Source organism: Myotis yumanensis, unplaced genomic scaffold (assembly GCF_028538775.1).
Source record: "Myotis yumanensis isolate MYYU_CA2020_CCGP unplaced genomic scaffold, mMyoYum1.0.hap1 SCAF_13, whole genome shotgun sequence".
Taxonomy (NCBI): Eukaryota; Metazoa; Chordata; class Mammalia; order Chiroptera; family Vespertilionidae; genus Myotis; species Myotis yumanensis.
This window is the reverse complement of record NW_027223764.1, coordinates 24,371,795-24,385,042: the sequence shown is the minus strand read 5'-3', so window position 1 is coordinate 24,385,042 and position 13,248 is coordinate 24,371,795. Positions and strand designations below refer to the sequence as shown.

The 13,248-nt window shown below is 39.5% G+C and overlaps 1 protein-coding gene across 8 annotated transcripts in view; it reads right to left on the bottom strand.

Annotated features, from left to right (window-relative positions):
* The window catches only part of CPEB3 (cytoplasmic polyadenylation element binding protein 3), a 179,111-nt gene that overhangs the window by 100,834 nt on the left and 65,029 nt on the right, over positions 1-13,248 (bottom strand). For 6 of the 8 annotated variants that reach the window (XM_070432705.1, XM_070432703.1, XM_070432707.1 and 3 more), the window contains one exon: positions 5,648-5,807. In XM_070432705.1, the coding sequence (XP_070288806.1) occupies positions 5,648-5,807 (160 nt within the window). The remainder of the gene's footprint in view (positions 1-5,647; positions 5,808-13,248) is intronic. The other 2 variants (XM_070432708.1, XM_070432709.1) reach the window with 1 other exon arrangement.

The window sequence follows — 13,248 nt, the reverse complement described above, 5'->3', positions numbered from 1 at the left end:
ACAGTTATTCTTTTTCAAAAACTACCTCTACTGTTATTCAAAGTGTCAGAGCCCAACTAAAGCTGTACTTTTATATGTCCAAAATTAAAATTAGAACTTTTATTAATTCATACTTAATTATGCAAAGTCACCTCTTCACTTCTGCAATATGTTATGTGATAGGGAACAACTGCTGTATCTTCCCGCAATCATCCCCATTTGCTCTAAAAAGTCAAGTCCTTCAAGAGACCTTCTCAGAACAGAATGTGAGTGCCATGTTCTAGAAAAGGTTATAAGACAAAATGAATATTCTACTGGACTCTGTTTCCTACCACTTTTCTCTATAAAGTTGAAGGTATATACCTTCAGAGAAAGTATCCACAAGATGTAATAATATGATATGCAAGAATACAATAAAATGGTCTTTTAAATCCCTTTCAGGGAAAAATGATTAGAGACTGGTACTATAATATTCTAAATATGTTCCAAAGAACCAAGAAGCAAAAGCTGTGAGCTTAGACCTGAGGTCAAATCCTAGTTTCTTTGCATACCAGTAGTGGATCATTTTTAGCATGTGCCTACATTTCCTCATTTCAGGCCATACTCTGGAACAATTAAATTGGAATTTCTGGAGGTAGTACCCAAGATTAAAGTGCTCAGTCTTTTTCTTTCAAAATTCTCAGGAGAAAAAAACCACCTCTCAGGTGATTACATTGCTATATTGAAAGGATCATTGGGCAAATTAATGGGAGGTACCTATAAAAAGATCACTCAACTTCTATCTATTGTGTCTCTCCCCCCCGTCACCCTCACTCCCAGTATAGAACAATCACTTTTTTCTAATTTAGAACCTGTGCCCTAAAACTTTGTGTAATCTGCTAACTTTTATACCAGATAAGCTGATAGAGCTGAAAGGAGGTAGCACAAAAATAGAACTGGAGTAATGATTCAGGTTAGTAAAGAGACAGTATGTTTTTCTGAACAAACTAAGTGTAATGACAGGTGCACTTTTCCTAAAATGAGGAAACCTCAACACGCCACAAAAAGGGCCAATTTTGTGAAAGGCTAAATGCCACTAAATATAAATTGTAATGATTAAATAAAATGCCCTATAACACCAAGGGGGTGGCATCTGTGCCTTCCAAATTTCTGTCAATTTAAATTTTAAAGCACTATTATCGGAAGACAGCTATTTTTTCCCCAGTTTGAGTATATATTTGAAAAGCAAACCCTTCAAGATCAGTTCTCAACTGACACCTGCTCTTTTCATTTCTCAAATTTCAGTTCCATGAATGGTGAAGAGAAATTCTTGTCTCTCAATGTCACCTCCACTGCCCAATGTACTGTGGTTGGTATTTCCCTATTCTTCTCTCTCAGTACTTTGTCTTTGAATCTTAATCCTACGGGAGGGTATGATTAATCAAACCTAATGGCCCTGGGTCTTCATAGGGGTTCCCCAGCGGCTACATGAACCCTCATCATTAGTAGCAAGTCAGTGGACCACTGTAAGGAGGGTATAAGGATGAACTTTTCCCCTATCCCTTATTCCCAATGCCAGAAATCCCATTAATCCTCACAGTTATGAGAAGGGTTGAATATCCCTTCAGTCCACTAGAAAAGAGGGCAGAGAATAATTCCTCCCACCCGGACCTCACTCATACCTAGACCAACCCAAGGACTTTTGTTCTTAGTAAAGAAATAAGGAACCGTTTTCATTAGTTCATCACCCATCTCAAAACTCTCCTTCTCATCTCTTGGAGGCATCATCTCAAATGAACATTAAGGAAAGTCATACGTAAGATGTGGTAAGAGGCAAATATAATGATGAAATGTTTCTCTGTTATAACCAAGAACTGTAATTTGAGCTTTTTAAGAAGCCAAAATTCAGTCTAAGTTTTATCTAAATAGGGTTCTGTGATCTGATCAACACTGCAGAAGACATTCCTGAGTGCTGTGAAGAAAGACCAATTTGACTTTTTCTCTACTACTTTACTACTGGAGGGGTGAGGGGGGGGGGGGGCAGGATGGGCCTTTTAAAATCTCCTACGAACACTTTCAACACTGACCTAGTATTACGTAGAAACAAAATTGGAAAACTGTGAAAGCTCTTTACTAAAGCAGAAATCTTAGTACTTCCTGAACTTCCTATTCCATCATTTCTCCCACTAACCCTTTCTTCCCGCTGAATCAAGAGAACAGTTGAACAAAGGAATTTCTTACTCAATACATTTCTAAGATGAAATATCACTGTGAACATATTTTCGCCACCTTCACTTTAAGTACATATGAGGTACTTTATTTTTCATGACTGTGATATCCTATTTTATTATACTTTCTTTACATCATTCAGATATGCAATTTTGGAAAGCCAACATAACTTAGGAGGATTCTTTTCCTTTCTCCTTTTGGTGGTTTTTGATCATGACAATCATTATTTACATATGGGAAATACAAAACTTTGGCAACTTGCATTTGCAAGCTTTCAGCATTTAGCTGCAGCCTAGCTAGAAGGAAACACTGTAGGAATATAAAGGTTAATTTATTGCGCAGGCCAGGCTGTTAGCATACCATTACCACTGCCAGCAAAAAAAATTATAGATACCATTTGAGCAGTTTCTAGTGTCAGGAACTTGATCTGATTCTGTGAAGTAGGTGCTTTATTTTAACAATGAGGACACTAAGACTTTAAAGAGGCTAACTAATTTATCTAGATCAATAGCTAACTAGAGGCAGAGCCAGAATTCAAACACAGGTTTGAGTGACTGCAAAGTCAGAAAGGCCGAGTTGGAATTTCATCTCCTCTATAGAGAATATAAAATGTCTGAAAGAATGTTAATAAACAATTTTTGTTATCTCTAGGTAGTAGGTCTCAGGTGATTTTTTCCACTTTCCTTTTTGTTTTTTTATGTACTACTTGAATTCCTTACAATGAGAAAGAATGTATTATTTTCGAAAGAAAATTGAGCTTCGGAGGAAAACACCAAAACAAGCAAGCATATAAAAAATCAAGGACTCTATCACTTGAGTGTTGAGATCCTCAAAATAGTGTTCCCATGTTCAAGTGGGAGAAGAGGATACTAAAGAGAAGAGGGAAAACAGAATGGAGTGGAGGGAAGTGTTTCTAGATAGACTCATCCAGAAGCCACCGGGTAGGTCTCCGAGCCCACCACCTTTCTCTTAAAAGCGCAATTCACCTAGATGCTTACATATTTTGATTTTTAATTGACTAGATGTTTATATCTTTTGACCCAGAGACCCTCTATATGAATTTTCCTTGAGAAAAAACTACGTGCAAGAACTCATCCATGGCAGCATTACCGACAATGGAGGAAAAAAGCTGGGAACAATCTAAGAGTCCAAAGTTAAGGCCTATCAATAAATTATAAAGACCGGATAAAAACATGGATAATGTTTATCATGTGGGAAATAGAAAAATAAAGGTTATGCCCTAACTGGTTTGGCTCAGTGGAGAGAGCGTCGGCCTGCGGACTCAAGGGTCCCAGGTTCGATTCCGGTCAAGGGCGTGTGCCTTGGTTGCGGGCACATCCCCGGTGGGGAGTGTGCAGGAGGCAGCTGATCGATGTTTCTCACTCATCTATGTTTCTGGCTCTCTGTCCCTCTCCCTTTCTCTCTGTAGAAAATCAATAGAATATATATTTAAAAAAATAAAAAAATAAAAAAATAAAGGTTACGCCATCACAATGTTTCTTTTATTTTTTAATGACCTTTTTATTATTATAATTTGCTCCTTTTTAAGAGTCAAACGTTACTTAAAATATTTCCTTTAGAATACCAGCATCATAATTATGTTACTAGGAATAATAAGGTTCAAACACATGATGCCGTAAGTCAGACCTAACAGTCTCCCAGCTGGAAAAGGGAAGCAGGAAGCTCAAATACCCTCACCAGAGGACGCTGACGCGATGCTGTAATTGAACATGGGAAGTGGTCCCCTCATAAGGAAATCAATGTGGGTGGTATGATGAACTGAGAGGTTGCAACTCTATTGAGGCTGTAAAAAAGTACATATTAAATGCCTTCCAATTTCTGAGGACATATAAGTACAGTGCAGAAGGCTTTTGTAGGTGAAACCTCACATTTGCAAGTGTAGTGAAAAAATTTACGCACAGGTAGTTAGACATGCAATATTTAAAAAGGCCACCACAACTGGAATAAGGTATTTACATTACACCGTAGTGAGGTACCCTCCTCACACTTCAACAATGCTACGCTCAAAAGGCAGGGCACAATAGCACCCACTTAAACAATATCCACAAAATTCTGAAAAATTATTTTACAGGCTGTAATCTAATATCCTTTTATATTTTATTGCTGAATGAAAAGAATACAGACTAAGCTAAAACAAATACGCATAAAGAACAAGGCCTGAATATTTTAGGTTAGGAGAGACTTCTAGCTGTTCGAGGTAGAGAAGGCAGACAAATGCAGCCTTTGAAGATACTAAAAAACACAAAAGTCTGTGAATATCACAGGTTTCTTTTTTAACATCATTCTCACTTCTAAGTGAAATATGCTTTAAATGGCCATGTACCTAATCTCTCAACTGAAGACAGACATGGTAACAGTGACTAAATATAACAATGAATCAATGAGAGATTTTTTTCCTACTTCTGACGGCTTTAAAATATAGCTTTTCTCAAAATCCTTTCTTTTCTTTATAGTCTGTTAACTACTCTCTTTTCACTGGCAATTGAGGACCGCAGCAGAAAATCATGAGTGTGACAAGAAAAGGATGAAATGGATTCCTGGTGTGGCTGGAGGAAATGGCTATCAGGTGTTGACAGTCATTCCTACCCTCTATAAGAGCCTGCAGAGAACCAGAGGGGATCAAATTCCTCCCCATCCAGAGGACATCCCTGTGGCCAACTCTTTACAGTGTTCAGATATTAGGCGCTGAACCCAAGCACTGTAGATACTTCAACAGAAAATTTCCATTACAGTATTCAAAAATACCTTGGGGCCCCTAAAAATTCCTATAACCCATAAAAAGAACTAGCTGTAATTATGAATGTAACATCAGCCTCTATCCTGAATTTACATGGGTTGTAAAAGTAGGAAATCCTAATATTGCTGACGCTGGGACTTTCTGCCTTATATTTAAGCCAAAACGTTGACACATTTTAAGACATTTTCCTTAATGTTTTAGCCTGAGAGAATGCAAAGGGTTCGCTGGCTGCTCTCAAGTCTGTGTGGTGTTACCTCTCTGTACTAGGAAATTGATCATATTTTAATAAAATGAAACCCTTTTGTATGAAGTTTTCTGAAGTAGTCTTTGGAGACTAGTTTACTAAATCTCCTATTTCCTTGCAGTATGCTTGGACTTAAATGAATTATCCAGGTTCGGCTGTGGATTCCAAATGCAAAGCCCAGAAAATGTGGCTTCTGGTCTCATGCCGTAACTGCAACTTCAGCTGCCCAGCACATGCTTCTGCCAGACATTATGATTAAAGCCATCAACCTTGAAAATCATAGGTAGCTAACCCAGGTTTTAAAAAAATCAACTTTAAATACATTCCACAATGCTTTACAGAAGCAAACAAAAACAAACAAAAAACAAACAAACAAAACAAAACAAAATCACAATGATTAAAAAGCTGATTTTTGTTTAAAACACCAAGCAAGGAATGGACATATGAATATTCCTAACCTGCAAAATGATTCCTCCACATTATATCAGCGAAACTCATTGGTGGGCCACTGGGAGGGTAGTGTTTACCTTTCAGAGGCTCATGATCAGTCCTTATCATATCCATTAAGGAGTTCTCCAACGAGTGCAAGTTAAAAGTGTCATAGGGCCTACTCCGGTCCTAAAAATAAAAACACAGAACAATAAGACAACACATAAAATCACTCCATAAAAATCAATACCATAGCATTTGCTTCTTGCCATGTACTGATGACGTGAATCAAAGTTCCAGATAGTTCTAACAATAAACACACAGTCATTCTTTGCATTAAGAATAACGGCTTATTTCAGAAGGACACTAAACTTACATTAATGCTGGAACTTTAAAAAAAGAATAATGACTTGGCAACATTACGTTTAAACAAGTTTCCATTAATTAATTAAGTTATTACCCTTTTCCCCTAATCGCCTTTTATGTACATGTCCCACTCCTTCAGGCTGACTTTTTCTCAAGTGAACTAAAAAAGTAAATTCAAAGGTTAAGAGTCATGTGAACTGGCTCTGCCCTCTGCCCTTCACCCCCTGCACCCACCATTAAGTGAAGATTCTACTCAAATGAACAGAGGTGCTGTTTTTTTTCTGGAGGAAGACCATAATTAAAAACTCTCAGTAGCCGAAACCGGTTTGGCTCAGTGGATAGAGCGTCAGCCTGCGGACTGAAAGGTCCCAGGTTCGATTCCGGTCAAGGGCATGTACCTGGGTTGCGGGCACATCCCCAGTGGGAGATGTGCAGGAGGCAGCTGATCGATGTTTCTAACTATCTATCTCTCTCCCTTCCTCTCTGTAAAAAAATCAATAAAATATTAAAAAAAAAAACAAAAAAAAAAACTCTCAGTATAAAATTACTTTCCTGAAAAGCATAAAATTACTTTCCACAAAAAGTGACTGTAGCGTCAATGTAATTTTATTGCATAACTTTCATATTTATTACTGATAAAGTCCATATGATAAGGTCTATACATTCGGTATATGTTATAAAAATTACAGCATGTCCAAAGTACTAAAATTACCTTCTGAAGAGCATTCACACGAAAAAAATTTAACCCAAGGTAGTGTTTTCCTGTTAGATTCAAAAACATTTTGCAAATAGAAAGCTAACGCAAAAGAAGTGAAGAAAAATAATTGTTCTGCCACATTTCACTCATGCCCATGGGAGACCATCACCTACCAATTATTTTTAGTAGTCTGAGTCTAAAAGGAAGTGCAGTCCATGGCCTAATTTATTACTAAAGAACAGATTTAGTTGGTTTTTGTTTAAGAAAAGCAAGACAGCCTGGCTGGTGTGGCTCAGTGGTTGAGCATTGACCTATGATCCAGGAGGTCACGGTTCAATTGCCAGCCAGGGCACATACCTGGGTTGCAGATTCAATCCCTCGTGTGGGGCATGCAGGAGGCAGCTGATCAATGATTCTCTGTCATCATTAATGTTTCTGTCTCTCTCTCCCTCTCCCTTCCTCTCTGAAATCAATAAAAAAATACTTTTTTTTTTTTAAAGAAAAGCAAGATAAACATACACCTCAATAACCACACAAAACAAACCATAGCAATGAGAGATTATTCTCAGGATCTTGAACAGTTTATCCAGCCTTGCAAATGATCACTTATCCTCTCCTATGAATAACAGAATGACATGATGAGTACGATATAATACGACAGGTATAAACCTCAGCTACGATGACCATTTTCCAGGTTTGTCTTAAACTATTGGAAAGCTGTTTTCTTCTGGTCTCTGGTATACAGCCTAGCTGTATACTTATCCAGGGAAGCAAAAAGGGAGGTGACATTTCAGCAGTGAACATAAAGAACTCAGAGGATTACTGGATAAATGAATGCAGCATGAACGCATGCAGGTCCTAGGAAGAGCCCTGAACTAAGAACCAGGAGGCAAGAGTGCTAGAACAACGCTAAACAATTGGGGCTTTGGGGAACATTATGATCCACTGCTCCAGTCTGTGCCTGAAATTCCTCCCTTTATACAAATGAGAGGATTGAGCTACATTATTTCTAATATCTCTGCAACCCTATCCTTTAAAAGAACAACAACAACTCATAGATGAGGAGTAGGGGTGGGGGACACAGACTTTACAAACCTTTAATGCGCAAGTTGAGGGCCACTGCCCTACTAGGCCCTGGCAGTTCAGCAGTAAATGCTTTAGCCTAGTCCAGTGGTTGACAAACTGCGGCTCGCGAGCCACATGCAGCTCTTTGGCCCCTTGAGTGTGGTTCTTCCACAAAATACCACGTGCGGGAGCGCACGTACAGTGTGATTGAAACTTCGTGGCCCATGCACAGAAGTCAGTTTTCGGAAAGGAGATTTACGAAACAAGTATACAAGACGAGTGTGGATGGGAGAGTTGGAAGGGGTCGACCTCAGCAAACGTACCTCAATCAGATTGAGGAAGTTTTTAGCAAAGGCCAGCTTAGGAGTACCCTAATTAAGTTCATAACAATGTACCTACCTATATAGTTTAAGTTTAAAAAATTTGGCTCTCAAAAGAAATTTCAATCGTTGTACTGTTGATATTTGGCTCTGTTGACTAATGAGTTTGCCGACCACTGGCCTAGTCCCTGTTTCCAAGTAACTAGCAGAGAGGGACATAACCAATTAAAATAAGAGTATGACAGGTGCTTTGACAGAGGAATGTATGCAGTGCAACGGAAACTAAGTCACATCTGTTTCTTAAACAGCACATATTTGTGTATGTGTGTATTGTAATTATTTTTTAAACTCCCATTCTATAAAGTCCTAGGTGTCTTGAATATGGACCTGTCATGTGACCAGATGTAAGGCTTGTCTTAGTCATTCTCAATGGCCGCAGTATTCTCACTAGTAAAATGGGATCCTGTTAGAATTAGGTTGAAATTACTTAGTATTTATTTTAGGCACATTGTGTGTGCCAGAGAGCAAGTAGTCAATATTTCTTAGTTTCCTGATGCGTTCCCCCACCCCCAGCCATTTTTTTCTTTTAACACTCATCAGTTATCTGTTCCTATTGTTGGATAAGAAAGAGACATGGAATATTTTCTTTGGTTCTCCATTTTGGTCTCTATATAATTTAAGAAGGTCCTTTCCTTTACCTTTCAGGTCTTCCTGGAGATCATTTGTTTTGCTCTGGGTTCAAGTTATCAGTGGAAACTTGAATTACTTAAGGAATAAAGCTGAACTTCCAGAAATGCAGGCTTATCTTTCTCCATAAGAGGTATCATATTCTTTGCCCAAAGAAAAAGCCAGAGGTTAAAAAAAAAAAAAAAAAAAAAAAAGTGTGCTGATGAAGAGGCAAACGACAACCTATTTATGGCACTGATGATCCCATAATAAATGTCTAGGAGCCTTCTATCATACCCATCCACACCTCCCACCAGACTGTTTGAAGAGAGGCTGCTAAAGTGAAGGGACTATAAGAAATGGCTGTTTTAAAGCATCCAAGAATCTTTCCAGCCAGGACAGTTTCTTTTTTTTTTTTTTTTTCATTTAATTCTTGGTATAATCTTCAAGGTAGATAACATACTCATTTTACAGAGGGAGATGAGGTTCAGAGATGATGCAAGTCTGGATCTGACCTCAACGCCAATACCAAAGAGTATAAAAATCTGTCCACGAAATTAATCCAATCCATTTGGGATATTACATGAAAACTCTTTAGAAACACAGCGTTGCATCTAATCACTGATGAAATGATCTTCCTGTTAAGATGGTAGTGAGTTCCTGTCAGAAGATAATATCAGATGTTAGGTGACTACCTGTCAGGAAAACTGGAGGGGATGTTTGGAGAGGGTTCGTATACCTGAAGTGGTTCCCAAACCGGTCAGAATGTCAAAATCACATGTAAAACAGTTTAAACGTAGGTTCCTGGTCCCCAGCTAAAACCCACTTAATCATAATTAAAATAAATAAATGTCCAGGGTGATTGCATAGATTTGAGAGCCACTAGACTGGATGATTCTTCAAGTTAACTAAGCCTTTAACACTCGTGAATCTGATTTGTAAAATGGGGCAGTTAAATAAGGGAGGGGACTAGAAGGACAGCGTCAGCAAATAAACAAGCCTGGCTGCTTTGCCAAAAGTCAGCTTTGCAGTCTTTCAGTGGATTGTGAATTAGAGAAACAATGGGTGGTCTGGTTTTTAAAAGCCCAAACACTGAAATCCGACATCTGATTTTCAAATTCTGGCTCTGCCACATGCTGGTATGTCACTCTGCACAAATTTTTAAGGCTTGATTATCTTCATCCATAAAATAGGGGTGATAATAATTCTCTCTTTATAGCTGTCTTCAGTGCTAAAGACAGAATGTACTGCAAAGCATCTGTACAGTGATGGCTACTGGAATATTAGGGAGAATACATAGAGACTTCTGTGATGCCAGGTCATGGTACTGGGGCGCAGATTAAAAGACTAGAGGTGCACAGATGCTAGCCTAGCAAGGCCCACTCGTGCTCCGCAGTGTGACGTGTGAAATGCGTGACAGAATGTGCCCGGGCTTCTTTAACTGAACAAACTTCAGTGCTGAGAGGCTTAATTTCTCACTAAAATTAATTCTAGCTATGCCTCATCAATTTCTATTTGCTGTATCCTTTTTGTTTTACAAGTAGTAAACATGGCTGAAATAACTGATTAACCAGGAAGCCTGAAAGAAGCAGGGAAAGGATAGAAAAACTAAAAATTCTGCAGTGAAATTCCACAGAAATTATGACTAGAACAAACTAACCACAATTTACCCTTCCACAACAAAGGTTGCGGGTGGCAACTAATCTTCTTAATCTTTTTTCCATACATTTTGTTTCCCAATATAGGAAAAATAAGGAAAACATCTTTTTCATTTGTTTTTAACACGCAAACACATCAGGAAGTATTAGGACATTTATAAATAATGTATCCCATTATTGACTCTTTTCCTCTGAATATAACCAATGACAGATGTTATCAGTTACTTGTACACAAAGGCAGTCCACCCCCACTATACAGCTCATTAGCCCTGCTTTCTTTCTTCCCCCAGCTTGACTTAACATATTAATAAATTATTCAAGTACTTAATATGTGCCTGGCACTGTTCTAAGTATGCTAAATGCATTACCTTACAACTCTACAAGTTAGGTCACTTTTATCCCCATTTTATAAATTAAACTATTAAATCTTGGAGAGATTTAAGTAACTGGCCCAAGGTCACAGGGCTAGTAAGCAGCTGAGCCAGGGCTCAAACCCAGTCAAATCCAGACTGTGCTCTGAGGACATTCATTGTACTGCCTCCCTGCCTGCCTCCCGCCTACTTCACCTTAAATCCTTTCATAAACATCCCCTTCAACCTAATCCTGGCACAATCAGAAAGAGGCCTCTTTGACCCCACCCTGCCACCCTTACTGGCCCTTGGTCAATAATCCTTGTTGAACTGACAACTAGTTAAACTCAAAAAGGAGCTTGATCTATCCTCCAGCCCAGGCCTGGGCCTGCCTCTACCGGCCTTATCCTGCACACCTGCCCTTTCCTTAGCAGAGAAATCCAGAACACATTCTACCCTTTCTGGCTTATCTCCAGACATTTTCTCTCCGATAGATACAAGGGGTCAAGAGCATCTGGGGGAAAAAAAAAAAAAAAAAAGCAGCTCTGGAACCAAAAGATATAATTAATCATGGTGCCTACTCTTTGCTAGGCACTGGGTTAAATGCTTTATAGCCATAATCTCAAACCTTACCACACCCTGCAGGGTAGGCATTATCTCCATTTCACAGAGGAGAAAACTGAGGCGCACAAGGTTATGTAACTGCTCAGACTTCAACTGTTTGTCAAGTCACAAAGCTGGTCAGAAACCAGGATGTGAACCCCGTCTGTCCAGTCCACGCCAGTAACATGGCAATGTTCCTGCCCTGATCAGTTGCCACGTGTGCAATGAACAATGGGGGCGTGGCTGGGAAGAAAGGGACACAAACATGGTGAAAAATCGAAAGGTGGCCCTGGCCGGGTTTGGCTCAATGGATAGAGTGTTGATCCCAGCACTGAAGGGTCTCGGGTTCAATTCCTGGTCCAGGGCACGTACCTGGGTTGCAGGTTCGATCCCGGCATGAGTCGGGGCGGGTGCAGGAGGCAACCAATCATTGTCTCTCTCTCACATCGATGTTTCTCTCTCTTTCCTCTCTGTCTCCCCCTCCTTTCCTCCTTTCCACTCTCTCTGAGAAGCAATGGGGGAAATATCCTCCAGTGAGGATTAACAAAAAAGAAAAAGATGGAAAGATGTTTGAAGGGGCTAGGAAAGGATCAATGGGGTTGTGAAATAATATAGAAAACAAAAGAAGGAATTCTCGAAGGAAAGTTTTTCTGTTTATCACATAGCTTTAACGTATGTATTGATAAAACATTTCAAAGTTAAATGCATTCAACACATGAGTTTGAAGCCAAAAAACTAGCCATTTCTAAATTTCTACACTATTGCTCTTGTTTTCTAACTAGATTACATTGAGAGAGAAAGAGAGAGAGAGAGAGAGAGAGAGAGAGAGAGAGGGAGAGAAACATTGATGTGAGAGAGAAACATCGATCATTTGCCTCCGGTACATGCCTTGACCAGGAACCGAGCCCACAACCTGCAACCATTTGGTGTATGGGGTGATTTTCCAACCAACAGAGCCACTCTGGCCAAGGCAAACATTTTCTGATTTTGAGATATCTTTCCCATCCCCCAATTTTCTCAACATTTCTGCTCTGGCCCTTTAACTGCATTTCTTCCATGCTTGGTCTACGTTGGCACAATGGTTTCCTGACCCCTGCTTTCTATGAAGGACACCACTAATACTGAAACATAAGGATATATGAAACTTGCCAGCCTGTGTAAAAACCAAAAAGGCTGCACACATCCAAAAGCTCAACATGTAGTGATTTCAAGCACAGAATCTGCTTAAAAGTACCACAGGAACCGATAGGACATTTACTTAATGTTCTCTAAACCAATCACTGCTGTTATTTGTCAGAACCTATCAAAAGCATGAGGTTCCTATATCAAACTGAACTTTCCTATAGTACTGAACAGCTTGACATACAATTGCCCTAAGATTAAAACCTTTTCCAAATAAAGGAAAACCTATGTTGTGAACCTCAGCCTGAAGCACCACCCAGCAATGTTCACCTAGTCTCTTCTTGTTCCCTACCATCCCCAATCTTCCGTCACAGCTCTTCTCATTGGTTTGCCATGCAGGTCAGATAAGAGGCCCAGTTCATCAGACACAGGGAAAGATGGCCCTTGGAATCATGTATTCACCCGAAATGACCTACATTACTGAGGCCAAATCTGGCCAGGTGAATGCTGAAGGGGTCAACTGGACAAACAGTCCAAAGCCTGTTGCTACAACTTCTGGCTGTGGTAAACAATTCCGAGCTAAGTACAGATGCACTTAAAAAAGGAGGGATTATACAGTTTAGCAGTGTGCCAGGTAAAAGACAGAAAGTGAGATGGAGGTTTGAGACAGACCTAGGAAGGAAGAAGGATACAGAAGAGTAGGCTTCAAGAAACTTCACAAGCCCAGCCAGCATGGCTCAGTGGTTGAGTGTCGACCTATGAACCAAGAGGTCACGGTTCAAT